Consider the following 19,065-nt stretch of genomic DNA (forward strand, 5'->3'; position numbering starts at 1 on the left):
TATGATTTGCATATGTTATTACATTATTAGTAATAACAAGCAAATTATATAAAGACATTACAGTAGAATCCCAGTGCTAAGTACTTACAGGTACCTCAAGTTTTTGTACTTAGTACTGAAACATGCATACATATCTTTACAAAGAGAAAAAAAATATATAAAAAAATAGCTACAGGAGAGCCGCAATGCCATATGTATTCGCAACTGCGACTTGCTTTTTTCCCCTTGTCTAGTTCTCTGAGTATATCCACTTTTTCCTTAAGCGTGAATTGCTTTCGTTTCTTTTTATCTCCAGGATCATTCATATTGTAGCACAAATATAATGCGGTGTCTAAATAACGTAACCTGTAAATAAACTCAACAATAACAATAAACAATCCCGGCACAGACATCAAACAGTATTTTTAGCGTAGCGTAACACTTTTGTCTAAATAATTAATACTTCTCTCAAACTTCCGTCTTTCGATGTATCGAATGTTGTTGTGTTGCTCACGTCGCATACTACATACGGTATAATCTATGGTTGTGCGCGCAACTGTTTGTTAACTTTGTTTTGAGAATTTAGAGGTTAGAAAATACGTTGCGGTGGTATTTGTGTATCTTTGTTATACTACATTAATCATTTAGCTGGAAATTTATTTACCAGTTTAAGTAAATTTTGGTGTAGTAATGCCACGCTACTAGTAGAATTTATACGTTATAGTGAAAATATGATACTTTAAACTGAAACCGTTTTGCATGGCGAAGATACGATTTTTGGCGGGCACTTAAAAAAAATTTGTTAAGTAAATATACTTTATAATAAGGTACGTTATTGTACCGGTATTCTACTGTACATTTTTATTAAATTACGATTTCTTTTTCAACTAGAACAAACGAACTTCGGTAAGCTATTGAACTTTCGTTTGGCTCGAAATATTTCGCTAAAAACGAACTTCGACAGATGAAATTCTTACCGAAATCGAAAATGAAAGTAGCAAAATTTCGATTTCGGTATCGGTATACCGAACATTCGCACAACCCTACAAATTATCACTTCCAAGCAAATGCAAGCAAATGTGATGGAGCAAAATGAAGTACAAACTAAGACAATGTTTTTTTTTATGTGAAAAGTAAGTTGCACTTGAATTTGTAAGATAGGCATAACATACTTTTGTGTACTTATATGTACATGTATGAAACAAAAATTGTAATAGTTTTATTTATTAATGCAAAAGTATTCATTTCTACTTGAAAAGAAAAAAATAATAATTTACTGATTTAAATTTTTATAAATTTTATTTGTTTATATTAATAAATTGATTTTGATATTTGTATTGACACAAAATAATTAAGCTTCATAAATAAAATATTTAGTATAACTTTATAGTAGAACCCTGTTATAATGTTCCTGCATATAATGTTTTCCTGCTTATAATGTCATATTTTTAGTCCCAATTTTTCCCCCATAAGGACAATGTATTTATTTCCTGCATATAACGCTCATAAATAGTGTGATTTCCTGCTTATAATGTTTGCTTTGTAACATTCAATAAATGGGGAAAAAATGTTTTAGAACCAAATTATTCTAACACTTACGATAAAAAGTTTCCTTTATGTATGTTTATGTTTACAATCACTGCCATACAATACATGAAGTTTGTTAAAATACAATTTTATGCAATATACTGAAGGTATACAATGTTCATAGTTACGTGTCAATTGGCACCCTTAGTCAACTCTTCTCTTCCTTGCCATTCCAGTGGGTATTCAGATGCACGTACATAGTCCTACAATATTTAAGTTGCCAACCATTGAGCGAGGGCATTCAGTGTTTTCTATTGCTTACAAATATTTTTTTTTTTTCATCGATACGTAGGAATCCCAAAATTAAACATTTTCAGGTGGCGAAGGAGTAGACGTTCTCACTCTTAATGTTGTTATCATGAATTGTGAGACAATTTTACAAAAAATGTGGCAGTGTATCTTTAAAGACAAACAAAATTTAACCAGGGAACAAGACGAAGTTGAAAAATTGTTGGTTTGTTTCAGAAAATTCATGTATCAAGTATACTATCTTTGGTTTTAACATTAAAGTTGTTTACATAGCTTGGTGAGTCCATTGGTACAAAGCTCGAACATTGTTTAGTGCTAAATTGAGATTTCCTGCTTATAAAGTTTTCCTGCTTATAATGTTTTTTTCTTGTGCTCCCTTGAAAAACATTATAACAGGGTTCTACTGTACAATGTTTTGTGTGAATTGATGCATAGTAAGAAAAGCAAAAATTCTGTGTAAAATAAAAATGGACTGAAATCACATAAAAAAATATATCATCGTATTCATAAAACAATGAAATATTCAAATAAAATCTAACCAAAGAATATTACTTTTATAGGCCAGGTGCTAAATTTTATAAACTTTCTTACGGAGGGAATTTCTTAAAAAGGGTTTTACTGTACATACCAGCAGGGGCGCAACAACTAAATTTCCAAAAGGGGAGCAATATACCTTTTTATAAAGAATCATCGATCCCCCCTATTGAAGTGCCCTGGGAAAATTTGTATTTCAAGGTGAAAAATGGTGCTATTTAAGCAGTTTCATTATCTAAAAATTGATTACACAGCACTTTCTTTGCCCCCGTTTGCCCCCACTTCAAGGTTTCAAAGAGGGGGGGGCAAAATACCCTTGTTGCGCCCCTGCATACCAGTAGACTTTATAATTAAATTTGTGGTAAAATCCACACTAAAAGTTGTGACTTACTTGGAGGACTTCTTGGATGGAAAGGCAGACCTGACTTTGGACTTCTTCTTGGACGACCTCTTGGGCGGGGGGGACGCCTTGACGGAGACTTCCGACGGGCTCTTGCTGGGGCTGCCGGGCTCCTCGCCGTCCTCCGCCGGGACCTCCTCCGCCCCAACGTCCTGCCCCTGGGGGGCGGCGGCGTCGGCCGGCTCGCCCTCCGGCCCGCCCTCCCCGTCCGTCTCGACAGCCACCGCCAGGTCCTCTGCGCCGGCATCCGGCTGTTGCTCGCCGCCAGCCTCGCCCGCACTCTCTTCCTTCTTCTTCTTGGAGGGCTTCCTGCAGGCACAACCATCACAGTAACGCACATTTCCCCCACTTCCACACAACTACAGTCACCAATTTTCCTTGTTTTTGACCTCACGTCTAATAAATCGATGAACGCCGCCTTCACGCACAAAAAAGTGTCCCGTTACGCACTTCGTCCCGTTACGCTCATTGTACGCTTGCGCCGCATCTATCTCTCTTCCACTCGATTGGAACAACCGTCGATTTGACTTTTTCGAGGCACATTAAACTTTGAAACACTCGCCATTCGTTTCCTACTTTTCCTATCATAGTCCTATCCTTAACAGAATAACACAGATTGGAAGAAGTTAAATAGCAAACATGTATAAAAGTTATAGTTAAAATAATCTTTTCGTTAAAGTAATAAGCATATTTGAATTAATGAGTGCAAATAAAAGTAAATTTATCAATTAAATTGTCGATTTCATTTCACTCTTTCTTTGTATCCATACAAAATAGTCATAATTCAATAAAAATGATTCAATTTTATTCATAAAAGTATGCAATCATTTCATCAATGTTTTGTTATGACGTTGTCACGTTAAACTATCGTCCGTAAACCGACTTTACAGACAACTAATTTTTTTTTTAATATTTAGTTTTTTGCAATTATCTGAATGAAATAAAGAAAACCAGCCTCCACCATTCCTATAGCGGTACCAGTCGAACAGAACCTTGCTTAAACCATTTTAATGAGTGACCATGCACTGAAACACCATCTGGAAAAAAAAAGTGTTCTCGACACTTCCCCTTTAAATAATAATCATTGAAAGTTTTCCAAGACTTTTTCCATGAAGTGAACTAATTCCCTGACTTTCTAAAATGTTAACACCCTTTTCTTTCTTTGCCAGTCTTGGTCTCACGTGCCATGTTAAATTCTTTGTTTCCTCCCAGTCATTACCTATTTTGATCACAAAATGTTTTTAAAATGAGAATATAGAGGATACTTTGCATGTTACCTTACTATAGAAATTCAGAAAATTCAATTCCAGTGAGTGACAATACAGGCCAGCAAAAATTTAATCATGAATACTTACTAGACATTTTTCAAACAGCAGAAAACATGAAACACACATATATACATACGGCAACTTAATTTGATACAGAACACAAAATGCAATGCATATGTGATGGACATTAAAATAAATTTCTACTAAATAAAAAAACAATGGCACGGCAATACAATAGCTCAACATGGCACGTACAAAGGGTCGGCCTCACACGCCATTTTGGTTTTTTTGGTCATTACTTTTTTTAAGGGATATTTCTTGTTCTGCCACAAATATTTTCAAAAGATGTTCACTTGATGTAATATCATGGGTGTAAAAAGTCACATATTAACACACTTCTTGAATATCTGTTGAAGGGACCTATCGAGCGAAAATTTTGGAAACAGTCTTCAATAAACGTAATAACTTAACACCGATAAAATCAAAATGATGTGCGAGACCTAGCCTTCAGAGAGTTTTTCAAAAAACTAGCAATAATATTAATTTTAATAATGATTTTACAAACACTGAAACAAATACATAAAATTTTCTGCCACAAACCCTGCTTCTATTAAAAATTTTCACAACCATTTAAAATTAATATGTTTACTTACAGTGTCTGAATTTCCTAATTATGTGTTTTGTACTTCTTTTTTTTCCAAAATCTATTTCCTGACACATCTAGGTTCTATGTAGATGAGATAGGCAATTATTTCAGGGAACCATATGACAATTTTTATTTTGAAAAGAAAAATACATAGTAGCAGAAGTACCTACTAGCAAGGTAGTACTCAGAAAGTGAACACATTTTTGGGTAGACATATCTTTTTTTTTGTAACACCTCAATTAAATTACAAGTAGTTACTCACTTTCTTGGTTTAGCAGGAGTTTTAGGATCACCTGGTGATTTTGCTTCTTTCTTTTTCTTCGGTTCTTTAGGCACTTTAGGTGCCTTTGGTTCCTTGGGTGGTTTAGGTTCTTTAGGAGGCTTAGGTTCCTTGGGTGGTTTGGGTTCCTTGGGCTTCTTCGGTTCTCGAGGTTTCCTTACAAAAAAAAAAACAAGACTTAAAACATTTATAAATACTAGGGTTGGGACAATCAAACACTCAGTGAGTAAACATAAATTTAACTTAATTTTATTCAAGGTACAGCAATGTGATAATATGTACATATCTCTATTTGTTTATTATCCATGTACAAAACTCACTGAGGATAAAAACATTATTATGTAAACATTATGTATCTAACCCAACTGAATTGTATACAATTAAGATACCAAAATAAGCTGCAGTAATTCTAAAGGAAACATTTTCCCGTAAAAATTATAATAAAAATTCCAAAATGCTTTTTATACCTTAAACTTCCTGATATGTTTTCCAATTGTTATCTACGAGGACACTGTGATACTACAAGTACTTTACCAGCAATTGACCATTTTAAAGACTGGTTATGTTAAGTTCATTTAACAAGAGTAAAATTGTGAAAATGGTTGGTTAGATTAGGTTAGCTGCAATTAAAAGAACTTAATAAGTGTGGATGACTGTTTAGGTCAAGTTGTCAACATTAGATATACTACTTTTAAATTGTGTTAACAGTTGGTTAGCTACATTAAAAACACTATAAAAATATAACGATGTTTAATTGGTTTCAGTTAGCTACATTATATTGGTAATTCCTAAACAATTGTTCAAACAATATTTACGTTGTAAGGTCTATTGTGGTTTGTTAAATGCTGTCTTGACTGTAGTGTTTGTGATGTGACAGAAAAATTACAAGAGAAAACCTAAACAAATTGAAAAAAATTATATTTCAACAGCGTGGGAAGTAAGTGTGTTGTTTCATACGTATGTTTAATAAATCCAAAATTATTTTTTATTTCCCCGACTTTCCCATGACTTTTCCAGGGTAAATGGAATTCCCCTGACTTTTCCAGGTTTTCCCTGACCGTAGCAACCCTGTACATACATTTTGCTCGAGTTACCTCGGTGTCTTAGGTTTCTTGGGTTTGGCGTCCGCAGACAACGGTGTCCCAGCGTCATCCGAAGGCTCCGCAAAATTCCCAGCTTCCATTTCACTTTCGTTCCCCGTGCCAACCACACTGTCAAAGTTCGTGACAGGGGCCGGCGCTGCACTCGTGACAGGGCAAGCATCGGGCGCGACAGCGAGGGGCGGGGCACTGCTAACCGGGCCCACGTCACCGACGCTTGGCGCCACGCTGCCGACACCGACACTCGGAATGCTGATGCTGCTTGGGATGCTGCACATGCCGACGTCATTGGGCAGACCACCAACCATGCTCTCAACGTTCGGGATGCTCGGGATGTTCGGGATGTTCAAGCCCATACCGTCAAACGGTGGTGGGGGCAACATTGGTGGTGGCACTTGCGCTTGTTTTTTCCTGCTTTTTCTGTTTGTGTTCCTAGCTTTACTTCTTCCTTTAGCAGTGCTACTTGACACCTAAAACAGAAAATCCATACACATCAAATGTGACAATTGCATAGCCTTATGGTGGGGAAAAAAATAGCTGTTCCTATAGAATTTAAAAATTGCTTTTTTTTATTCTAAAATAATTTAACTTGTAAAAATGGCACTTGAATCAACCCAATTTTTAATTGCATAGATTCAAATCAATTTCCAAACTTGGAGAATAAAAAAAAGAAACATTGACATTTGATCAAAACCATTAGAAGCTAATAGCTCAGTTGAGTGTTTCTTAGCCCGCACAATGTTTGTTTACAGCTGTCCAAACAATGAAGCTATGTGTGAAATGCAAGCTATCCGGGTGCCTAGAAATACCCGGTAAACCAATTTTAGAATTTTATGACTTTTATATAACACAGGGTGTTATACACAACCAAATTTTACATAACATATTCTCAGGAATAAGCTGATTTTAAAGTAGTATATTTTATACTATTTATATTTAATGTGCAACTATAAAATGATGTGAAAAGACTAAAAACAAATTCCAAGTTAGCAAAAAGTTGCTGGAAAATTAAAGTTTCCTAACTACCAAAATTATTGCTGTTCACTTTGGAATTTTTCATGACTTTCATGACCCATATTCTAATTTCCTTTTTTTCCCATTATTTTCATGATCTAACAGGATAGAAAATTTTACAGACCTCAATTTATTTTGGAATGTTAATGTTGTAAATATCCTCACATCATGCAGAGACGCCTGCTGTGGAAATGAATGGTGCCTACCTGTGCCAAAGGATCACCCAACATGGGGGGACCATACATGCCGTGATCCTGCAGCAATCTGCAATGTGGTCCACCCGTACACTGCTCTGTTGCAGTGTGCTGCTGCAGGATGCTCAAGCGTTCTTGAAACCGGGCAATCTTGAAAGTTATCGAGAGCCCAAAATTAACCATAACCAAACAACTCTATAGAAACCATGTACAGTTAAAACCCCTACATAGAACCTCTTTTTAACAAACTGTTTACCAAGTCCTAGACAACACTTTAAAACGAGGCATTTTCACCTCTATTTAACAAATAAAGTTCACCTTATTGCAAAATATAGACTATAAAATATTTATTTAAAATATGTTAGAAAATTACTTGACTAAATTCTGTCCTCTTTCACACATTAACTTCAATATAACAAAGGGACAGAAATGTCTATCGTATTATCTTTTTTTTTTAAATAGCCAAAATTGGCTCACTTATGTTGACTGAATAAATGACAATCTTAAATATTTAATGAAAATTACATTTATAGCAAAAATAGAACACTATGCAAAAATAGTGAAATGGGAAGATAAATATGCATAATGACTGATGCAATTCAATGGTAGTTGATAGTTTAGTACATCTTTAATATGAATAAGAATACTCCCATACATTATTTTATTTCAGAACTCAAAGTGATATAAGAGGAAAACATTATGATTTTCAAAAGTTTTCCCTTAAATATAGTTTCCCCTCTCCCCTGTTCCCCTTTTCAGGATATACGCTCATGCACTGTGTTGTGTTCAAATTTAGCTTCGACGTATACTCTACGCATTTGCAACTGAGCTATTTACATGCAAAAATGTTACTAGAGCCTGCTGCAATAGGCAGGTGGTGAATGCTGCTACTGAGCTGCTGCCAGAAGTTATGGTTCTAACATATTTAGTACTAATAATAAATTTTAAAAAAGTAAATATTTGTTGCATTTTCAGACTAATAAATCAAAAGTTGAAAACAGAAATAATAACAAATATTATTCCAAGCTATAAACATACTACTTATATGATCTGCAGTAAATATTTATTGTGTTCACAAATATTTTTATTTGTGTAGGTTTTAACCTGCGGTATTAACATAGATACCTCGGGAATATCTTTCATTGTGCCAGCATACAACTAGAATAAATCGCACACGTCACAAAAAATTATGAATCATGTTCTCCTTACCAGCCCCAAAAGAAATTTGGCTATCTTGGCTAGCTTGAAATAATGCAACGCAACAACATAAAGCGTAACAGCAGACGGTAGCAAAGCCCTGTGTATAATTGACCAATAAACCTTGGAGCAGCTGGCCATAGTCTACTTCATACAACTCCCACCCAAAATAACCTATGTACTTACAATTTAAAAATAAAACTGTTCACAATTGCTGAAATGAACATGGAACACACAAATATACCACATGTTTTTAACAGAAAGAACCATGTTACAAAAAACTGTAAACATATGCCATTTTACATAAACATTTACACACGAAACAAAAAAAAATGCCCTTAATCTGGTTTAGTTTATTGACTGTAATCAAAAGGAAAAAAAATTCATTTAAATGCTAAATCGAGAAATTTTCTGTCTCAAATATTTTTCTGTGTTGTTAAGGCCAAACATGAATAGCAATAACTTAAGCAACATGCATGTATTTGTAATGAATAATGACAAAATCACACTTAACAAAACATTTTCTTCTGCAATTCGCAGAAACCCCCAAACATTTCCAGATTCTCCTTGACATTCTGAAATTCCCTGTTTCTTCCTGGTTTTCCCTGCCTGTAGCCATCCTATTGTTTTTTACAAAAATAAACATTGCATTGTTTTACGCTCCACTTATACAGACAATTTGTGCTTATGTGTAATTACAGTTTGACTGTGACTTCAATTAGCAGCAAAACATAACCTTATTGAACTTTAATAAATTATGAGCCCATTTAAAACTGTTTATGCTCTTGCATACTTACAAATAAAATTTCAATGTGAGATTAATTTTGTTTCTTGTAATTCAAAGGATACTAGTTTTCTACAACTTAGAGAAGCTGAGACCATTATTGTTTTGATTCCTTTTAATTGTTATCAGATATATTAGTGTGTAGCATAAACATAATACAACATTAAATAAAAAAAATATAGCATAAGCTATACAAAACCAACAGTAGGCCTGCATGCAAAGGATTTTAAATATCTTGTTTATGACCCCTCATATCATTTAAACATTAAGAAATTTCAAATTCTGGACAACAAATTACGTGTTAGATTTTTCCCCATTACTTATAAGAAAAAATTTTTTGGATGGAACTCTGTACTTAGAATATGTTTGCGTGGTAATAAATATGTGATCATTTAACCAAACATAGTATTAATATAAAAAAATATAAAAAAAAGTATACAAGTTAGGTACATTAGGCCAGTTATTTAATTAAGATCCAGGCGGAAGACAGGGAAAGCACAGTACCTTACACCTTTAAATGTAGCTAGGATATTTTGATTAAACATGTAGCTACATTTCTTAATTTGTTTTATGATATAGTAAAACTAAACAACAAAACAGAAGTGTTTTCAAAAACACATCATAATTTATTTTTGAAGTTAGGATATGAAAAACTTCTGAATTAGAGCCTTTAAAATAACCACAGAAATCTAAAAATATTTAGTTATTGCAATGTATTTCAGTCAACCAAATTAAAAGCCATTAACATAACTACAGAAATATATAGGTATTAGAAGAAAAAATAGTTCTTGATGTCCAAGTTACCCATCAATGGTAATCAAGTATTCGCTGACATCAAAGCTTTCCATTCACAAATAAATACATACATCTTTACCTGTGACTTTAGAGGTTTCACTATAAGCCTTGCTTTCCAAATGTGTCAATTCCAACAATTATAACCTCATTCACACCATTACATTAAATAGAAATGCGTTACTGCACTTTATTGATAGAAAATGCAATTGAGTTCATGAAGGGGTTGGGGCCACCATGTGGAATAGCAGTTGACTTAAAAATTTGTTGAAGTTGCTACCATTTTTGCTGTTATTAATTTATACATATATTATAAAGTGGCATTTTAATTACAATTTAACCAGCCGGAAATTATAAGTGAAGAAAGGATGCATCAGTACAACACCAGACTTGCCAACTTTTGAAACCCTCAATTAGTAAAATACATAAAAAATAATAAAACACGCGTAAACTGCTCGCGGCAATTGAAAAATTAATAAACTTTCATGATATCACATTTTTTTCTAGTAATCGAAATTATGTAATAGTTTTAACATACATTAACATTGTAGACCAACAATCATTCTCATTATTTGCCATTATGGAAACATTTTTGCTTCGTATCACATCAAAGAAAAAACTTCGTTCCTTGTGGTACCCTACAAATCAACAGAGTGTACCTTTGTTATACACTGATATCAGTTAACTTCCAGTAGAATCTCCCTGGAGTACTGGTAATGAAAGCAACCTTGACACTATTATTTTCAAACTTGCATCACAAAATGTTACTACTAGTAGTGGATATAATTTGGATTCAGAGTCATTGCTGCCGTCGGTCGCGACTGAAAATGCCACAGTTTGTAAATTACAAACAATTTTATAGTTGCATCTGTTGCCATTTCTTTCACGATACCGTCGACTTTGTTCTTGTGCAACCAAATTTTTTTGCTACTTCAGAATTTGAAAACATTTTTCTGAATAACGGGCCGGCGTGATCCGAAACATTTAAAGGAATATTATGTTCAAACAAAAAGTTAGTAAACATACATTCTGCACGTATTACAGCATTGTCTGTGCTGTTATTTTAAGCGAACTAATCACTAACCTTTGAACTGACTGCGACAGTTTTAACATTTGCGAGATGTTTTGAACAGTTCAAGTGGAGATTGATGTCATATCTTCCGCCGTGCCCAATGTTGATGTCGCATCTACACACTGAACAAAATGTGAACTGTGTTCGCTTGCTTGATTTAAGAATACACGGAAAATCCCGCGTGTATGTATCACGAAATGCCTGAGAATAATGCGTATCACGTTTCGAGGGCATTTTCTTCTCCACTTGATTCCACTTCCGTTAATTGTGCACATAACACGTTTTTAATAAAAAAAAACATGCATTAAATTTGTTTCCTAACCTGTAATAAACAAAATTAAAATTGGCTCAACTTTAACTGAAGAATCACAACATACGCTTATGCACGACACCATCTTGCCAAACTAAAAATGCTATTTGAAAGGGTTCGTGATTGGTTGTAAGCGCATCAATGTAACTCAGGCGGCCAATAAGAAAAGATAAACAATAAAACAACAAATTACGTGGTTCGCTGGCCTTCGACCAATAATATAACTCAATTACCGCACTCGTTTCCACAGCAACAACACATGGCAACAGCTTTCACAAACAAACCATACAAAAAAAACATTTAAGGCAGACGGTAAATACAGGTTTTAATAAACGTCTCGTACTTAAAATTCGTAAAAAATGCAGACATCCTCGTACAATCGTAAAACGGACGTGATTTTCGTACATTTTACGAAAAAATCGTAAAGGTTGGCAAGTCTGCAACACACACCTATTCCAACAAACAAGAAAAATCACAAATGAACCAATGATCAGCATGGCGTCTATACTAGGAGAGGTGTCCCAAGGCCAACCACTTCATTGGCTCCGATTTGCCTCCCACACACACGAAGCAAATCTCGGCCAAAGAAGCTGTTTTTTTATTGTTCGTTTGCTGTGATTTTCTTAGTGTGTATGTTCCTTTAGACATATGTTTGTAGAATTGTTACTGAAATTAAAATAAAGTAACTCCAAATATATGTTCCAATGTTTAATGTGTGCTGTATGCTAAATTAATTACATCTTCTTGATGGAGAATTGCGCAATCCATTTTCTTTTTTCTATTTGCTTTGAACTCAGGGCTACAAAAAACTGCAGCAATAAAAAAACTGCAAAATAATTAAATTTACGAGAAACTAAAATACCCCAAAAATGTTAAAAAGTAGCAATTAATTCACATTATTTGCAACTAACAGTTACTCTCGAGAACAATGCTTCTTAAGGGGCCCATCTAGTCAGGGGTGATGTGTGTGAGTGAAGCTGGTTGTTAAGCTCAACACTTGCTGGTGCTTCTAGCACGATATCACCTCCTAGGCTGTGAACTGGCACGCAGTCTTCTCAACGTCCATAGAAATGTGAAATTTGAGCGGTGATCGTAACATTATTTGGCATCGAAAAAAGGTAAAGGTGTAATGCAAGTCCCTAGAGTCTTTTAAGAATCTGTACCGGTTGTTTAATGCCTAAAAATTACCCTGAAAACACACAGTTTAAAAACTTAATCCAAAATAAAAAGTAATTTCAGCCTCAGTGAATTCTTAAATGATGCAAGTAACAGAACTTATAAGTACAATTTCAATTCATGGGTGTCTTTCTTCAAAATATCTTTTACAAAAAATTGTGAGATTTTGCATTTCTTTACCGGCACAAATCAATCCATTTCTTAGAATGAAAACATTTTTTGATATGAAATTACCTGTCTTCTGCTGCCAACGTAAGTTTCAATCAGCAAATCAGTTTGAAACTAAGATGTAACTTAACTACAGCCAGTAACTTGTTTACCGAATGAAATGTCAATTTAAAGTGTGCTGATAGGCTGTAATGGACTTTAGGTGTGATCGTCCAATTGCTAGCTCAAGCCATCAGAAAATGGCACATGATGCTCAATCTTGACAAAAAAGTATCCAACAATTTACCACCTTACGTTCAAGTTTTCATCAGGGTCCATACATCTCTCTAGTACAATCTCTTTTTTTTTATAATTGACCTATTTGCAAATTTTCTGAAATAAATACAGAAAATCCACCCTTCACCATCCCCATCTCTGGCCTAATTCAAAAAGCAATACACCATTTTAAAGTGTGTACGAGACTGAAACATAAAAAATGCTATTTTCAGCCTGGGTGATGGCAAACTGAAGCATGACATTTTCCACTCAAATTATTAATACTGGTAAATTTCCATAACTTTTCCAAGATCAAGTAAATTTCCTGACCAATTTTAACTTCCCAAATTTTCTGTATGTGTTCACTGTTGGCACCAAATAAGATGTAGATCAAGAAATAAAAAATTGATTTTTCACCTTTAAAAATTATGACAACATATACCAGATTCAAAACTTAATAAATGGAAAATTCATGAACCTAAAGCACGAAACAAATATAATTAGATATTATCTCCCTAATTTATTAGAATTCAATCAACATGGAAGGTAAAAGTGTACATCATATGATTAGGCAACTGATAAATTTTGCATTTTATGATATTTTACCTTAAAAGTTAAGCATAATAATAAAAATTAAACTTAAAACACAAAAAAAAAATCAATGTTGATCGCTTGTCAACACTATACTTAGATAACAAAGTAAAACATAAGTCATGTAGTTATTTTTAATTTAAATGAGGAATTAGTAAGGCTTATTACAATTATTTTATTAAAGGAAAACTGCCATACTTGTAGAAATTTGTGATTCTGTATAAAATATCATTAGTCTTAGTTAATGAAAATAATAAATGTTGCTGATTGATGAAAGAAGGAACACATATTCCAATGGTATGTAGTAAAAATTACAGTTCAGGATATTTTTTTAGCAGTTGTGTGTACAGATATTAATATTCTTGTTTAGATTTATAATTAACTCCCCTTGAGAAATTAAAAAATTTAGCTTTTGACCTATAAAAACACTATTTGTTTTCCCTCGTAAGTCTAACTTCTTCGAACCTTGAAAAACTTCTTACCAGGGCTTTACTGTAATTTATTTGACACTAATAAGTTTGTCACCACCATTTGTACTGATGTCCTAAATACGAGTGCCATATTCCAGATTAGATCCAACCAAAGCTATACAGACTAAGTATGGAGTTTAAATTACATGCATAATATGTAATATTTCATCAGAGCTATAATTCTATTAGAATTTAATACAAGTGATTCAATATCAAATGTTATTATTTTAATTATCCAAGTAATTTTACTGCTAGTTTATCATGCTAACATTTTTTTGATTCATCTCAAAGATTACCACCAGATGTTCATTAAATGTTATCTAACTAGAAGGTTGTAAAGCACCTAAGGTGATGAATATAATATACTAATTTAATACACGAAATTACTATTAAAAATTCAACTTTTAATATTGCACAAATGAAAATTATTTCTGATATATATAAAAGTATTTGTCAAAAAATTATATTTATACTTATGGGTTAAGTGCATCTATGCTATTTACCAATAATTTTAAGAAGAAATTAAGTAACCACAAAAGAAGAATTTAAAAATTCAAAAGGATGTAACTACAAGAAAGCAGATCTGCTAATAAACTTTTGGAAATACAAACTATGTATACAAATGTATACAAAAATAACAACAGTTTTTTAATAAAATTATAAACTTAAAAAATATATGCATACCTAAAAAATAAAAGCAAGAATTTTGAATGGGCATAAGTACAAAATTCAATACATCACAATATTCCTAGTGACTTAGATTTCCAAAAAAATGAAAAAAAATATTTCACTGTTTTTCATTTAGAACTAAACTTTATAGAGATATAAGCCTTTTTAGTATTTATGAGCAAAGTTATTCGTAAGGCGCCTACGACACCCATAGTACAATGATTAATACACTTAAAAAATTAAGACATGCTCCACTTATGTAGCTGTATTTAAAATGTTTCAATACCATTTTCTATTTTACACACATCTCTATTGATTAAGCTAACATTTGTGCTTCATGACACGCCTGTTTCCAAGGTATACATATCTCTGGCGTTAGAGTCAGTCATTGATGAGTGTAACTATATATAGAATAGTGGTGTGAAGTCATGCTAGTGTTATTTATTACCACGTCCATAATCCTTTTTATATCTGGTGGAAAAAGTTGAGACGAAACATAAAATCCAAGAGAGATCCGTACATATAACCAAGCGTGAGATGAGCCCTACCTTCTCTTGGTGATCAGGTGCCGGGGGCATGCAGTATATCTCCTGCAACTGCTGCTGGAGAGCAGCCATCTCCTGCGGGTGGCTCATCGGCGAGTACAGAGAGGGCATCCCCGGCGGTCCGTACGACGACACCAGCAAGCCCTCCGCGCTCGGGTCGGGCACTGGCGCAACGCTGTCCAAACCCGCGTTGAACTGCATCATGCTGTCCAAGGCATTGCCGGGGTAACCCAGCCCTCCGCTCGCAGGGTTGTACTCCGGGAAAGACGGCTGTGCCTGCCCCAATGTCTGCTGGGGAACTATCACGGAGCTGGGGTTCGGCGGAGAAGTGTTGTTCAAGACTGACAAGCTCTTGGGGGTGGCCTCCACAGAGGACGAATTAGGCGGATTGTCCAAACTCGGCGGGGTCTGCGGTCCAGTCTTCAGCGAAGGTGGAATACGTGAGTTCATGTTACCATCTTCCCTGTTGCTATTAGTAACACTTCTGTTCCTATCACCACTCACGTAATTATCTCCGAGCTGTGCACCCACTCCATAGTCTGGCTGAGGTAGAGATGCACCTGGGGTCGCATCAGATGTCGGAGGTGCGGGTGTAGAGTTGGTGAGGGGAGGAATGGCGATGTCTGGAGTCACGCCAATGGACGATACAGGTGGCTTCAACGGTTCCATGATCCTGGACTCGGCCGTGTGAGGAACGTACGATGGTACGCCCTGGCCGGACTGGGGATCCGGCATTCCCATTCCACCGTTAACCGTGACGGACCTCGACGACTGATGCGGCCATTGCTGGGGGGAGACGGGCATGCGAGGACCAACTGCCGGTGACAAAGGATTGGACTGTTGGGGCGAAACAATCGGGGTACGAGACTGATACGAAGGGTAGTCTGTGGAATTGCCGCTCGAAGACGGCATCACCATCTGCTCCAGTTGCTGCAACGTGCTCTGCTGCTGAAAGGAAGGAACAGGAAGCGGTGCAGGTGAGGACGTGGATGATTTCGGGGTGAGGGACGTAGCGGGGCGAGGTGACAATGTGGACTGCGAGTGAGGGTGTGGGGACAGAGTGCTGGGCTTGGCAGGAGACATGACAGGTCGTGGCGACATCTGCTGTTGCTGCTGCGCAGGCCTAGGGGACATCTGGGGCCTAGGCGACATCTGAGGGGACAGCTGCGGGAAAGGGGCCCTGTACTGAGGACTCGCTCCTCCCAAAGGCTGCCCGTGCTGTTTCTGCGACCCGGGAGCGTACTGAGTACCCGAAGTCGCTCCTGAAACTTCGATACCGATAGGCCTAGGCACCTGGTGTTGCTGGCTGTAATTCGGAACACCGTGATGAGACATCTGAGCTGATGGCTGCATGTGGTTGTAGGTCGGTGGGGGCTGCTGCTGCTGCTGCGGCTGCTGTTGCTGCTGCTGAGGTGGTGGTTGTTGCTGAGGTGGCTGCTGAGGCGGCTGGGACTGAGGGGTGTTCATGTCCAGCTGTTGCCCTTGAGGGTATTGTATTAGGTGGGGCATCCTCGTGGACTGTTGATGGTGCAGAGGATTATATCCACTGTACGACTGGCTGATGGACGCAGGTACATTAGTGCCTGGGTAGACCATGCTCTGAGAGCTTTGTGGGTAGCACTGCTGCTGAGATAGCGTAGACTGCATGCGCTGCTGCTGGGTCATCGGGTACCCTGGTGTTGGAATGGACTGCATCATTGAATTCATGAGGCTCTGTTGATTTGCAGAGTACTGTTGCTGAGCAATTTTCTGCTGGCTGTCTTGCTGGACCGGGTAGTTGAGATGCTGCCGGTATCCTGCCTGGCTCACTTGACTGTAGTGCCTGATGGCCCCTGGGTAACCAGGGGCATTGCTCCAGCCTTGGATGCCTGCATCACCCAACCCTTGCTGTTGTTCCATCGAATACATGTTATCGGGTGGACAATACGAACCATACTGGTTGGTGGTGGGTGCCTGAGGATGTGGCGGCCTCCTCATTTCATGTTGAGGCGTAACTGTCCTTACGTGACTCTGATACGCTCCGATGGCATTCGGGGGACACATCGGCCTGGTACCATCGTATCCACTCTGGTTCTGATGAAAAACATTCTGAGATGACGAGTCAATGTGGTTTGAAGAAGCAAAATCACCCCCAAAGGTAGCCAACTTCTGAAGGGGCGACTCTTGCTGTATACTGGACATCTGATGTCCGTACGACTGTACGTATGCACTTCCCGCCCCAGGACCATCTCTTGATGCTGCTGACGCGGGTGGGGGCGCAGGGTCAAAATTGTCAGCACCCAGATCAGCTAAACCATCCAACATGCCACCTCCTACATCTTCTCCAAATATATCATAGTTATCCATTACGGTTATTCCTACTTTACTTGTAATGTAACATCATTGGATGTGGAGGTTGTTTTCCTTAATTTGAGTTCACATGCCTTAGCCACCATGGCCATACCTCATTTTCCACTGAAGGAAACCACATGAGGGCCTGAAACAAAATTATCAACCATGCAAAGTTAATATTGATATTTAAGTGTTCAATCAGCGGTTCACTAGTACACATTATACATGCCACCAAGGTAAAAAAAACTTAATTTCAAATATAAAAAAATATAAAAACTATATTTGCAATACAAACTAGTATTTCAAATTATTTTTGAAATAAATAATAAAATTCCAGGTAACTATAGTTTCAATAATATATATATGCACAACTGTAATGACAAATTTGTAATGATACATTTTAATCATCCATAAAATATTAAGTGGTACAATCAAGCTTCAGATCCATACTTCTTTCATATGTTATATAAAAATAAAGTGGTATACTTTTTATTATTTCCCCTATGTTATTAGTTAATTAGTGCTTTCAAACAGCTTAAATGCCAAATATTGGCCCACACTTCAAAGGGCAAGGAATGAGGAAGGTACTAAGGAATTGCACCAGCATTTGCCCGAAAAGGGATGGAAACACTTTTTTGTTATTTTATAACATCACCCCTACAGCAGTGGGTTGTGAGTGAACTTATGATTCTTGGAATACAAACTAGACATGCTAACACATGAACAGATTTCAGATTAGTGTTTTAGAGGATAGCCCATTAGATAATTACTTTCCATGAGAATGTTATTAACCTCTGGAATAAAGTGCAATTAATTATCTTAGCTATAAAAACCTTCTGTATTATATGTTTTCATCTATAATAGCAATACAATTTCAACATTGCAATCATCACAAATTTTAGTTAGATCAAGAAACATAAAGCAATACAAGCACCATAGAGCTAAGTTCATTATGTCAGTATGTTAGTATCAGTATGGAATTTAGTTGCAAACTTGAAACATAAGTTGCAATTATTGTAATACCCTAAACTTAATTTAATGATTACAGAGCACAGCAATGTGTGACATGCTTAAATATAATTTAATGCATATAAAGAGAACACATATTTGCAGCCATGGTTGTCACTATAATGTATTTTCAAAAGTATTTAAAATACATTAAGAATTTTAATGAAATACATAATGAATGTATTTGAAAATAATGCATACAAATACATATACAGTAAACACTCAATTAGCTGTACTAGTTACAATAAGATGTTATAATGAAAATAATAAGATTCAAATAATGGACATTACCCGAACAAATTGATACTTCATATCAGCATATACAACCTCTCTAATTGTCAAAGCAGCACGAACAGTTGTGTAGAATTTTAGTGACCTACCACCAAAGTTCATTTAAAGCCCAGGAAAAAGATATTTTATTGTATTTCATAAATCAAAAATTAATC

The 19,065-nt window shown here is 36.0% G+C and overlaps 1 protein-coding gene across 10 annotated transcripts in view; it reads right to left on the reverse strand.

The window, feature by feature from the left end:
* The window catches only part of LOC134537773 (chromodomain-helicase-DNA-binding protein 7-like), a 112,115-nt gene that overhangs the window by 76,328 nt on the left and 16,722 nt on the right, over nucleotides 1-19,065 (reverse strand). For all 10 annotated transcript variants that reach the window (XM_063378552.1, XM_063378553.1, XM_063378556.1 and 7 more), the window contains exons 2-6: nucleotides 15,284-17,756; nucleotides 7,264-7,401; nucleotides 6,038-6,513; nucleotides 4,926-5,099; nucleotides 2,741-3,058 (exon numbers count right to left, since the gene is read on the reverse strand). In XM_063378552.1, the coding sequence (XP_063234622.1) occupies nucleotides 2,741-3,058; nucleotides 4,926-5,099; nucleotides 6,038-6,513; nucleotides 7,264-7,401; nucleotides 15,284-17,626 (3,449 nt within the window). In that variant the 5' untranslated portion in view covers nucleotides 17,627-17,756. The remainder of the gene's footprint in view (nucleotides 1-2,740; nucleotides 3,059-4,925; nucleotides 5,100-6,037; nucleotides 6,514-7,263; nucleotides 7,402-15,283; nucleotides 17,757-19,065) is intronic.

This window comes from Bacillus rossius, chromosome 12 (genome assembly GCF_032445375.1).
Source record: "Bacillus rossius redtenbacheri isolate Brsri chromosome 12, Brsri_v3, whole genome shotgun sequence".
NCBI lineage: Eukaryota > Metazoa > Arthropoda > Insecta > Phasmatodea > Bacillidae > Bacillus > Bacillus rossius.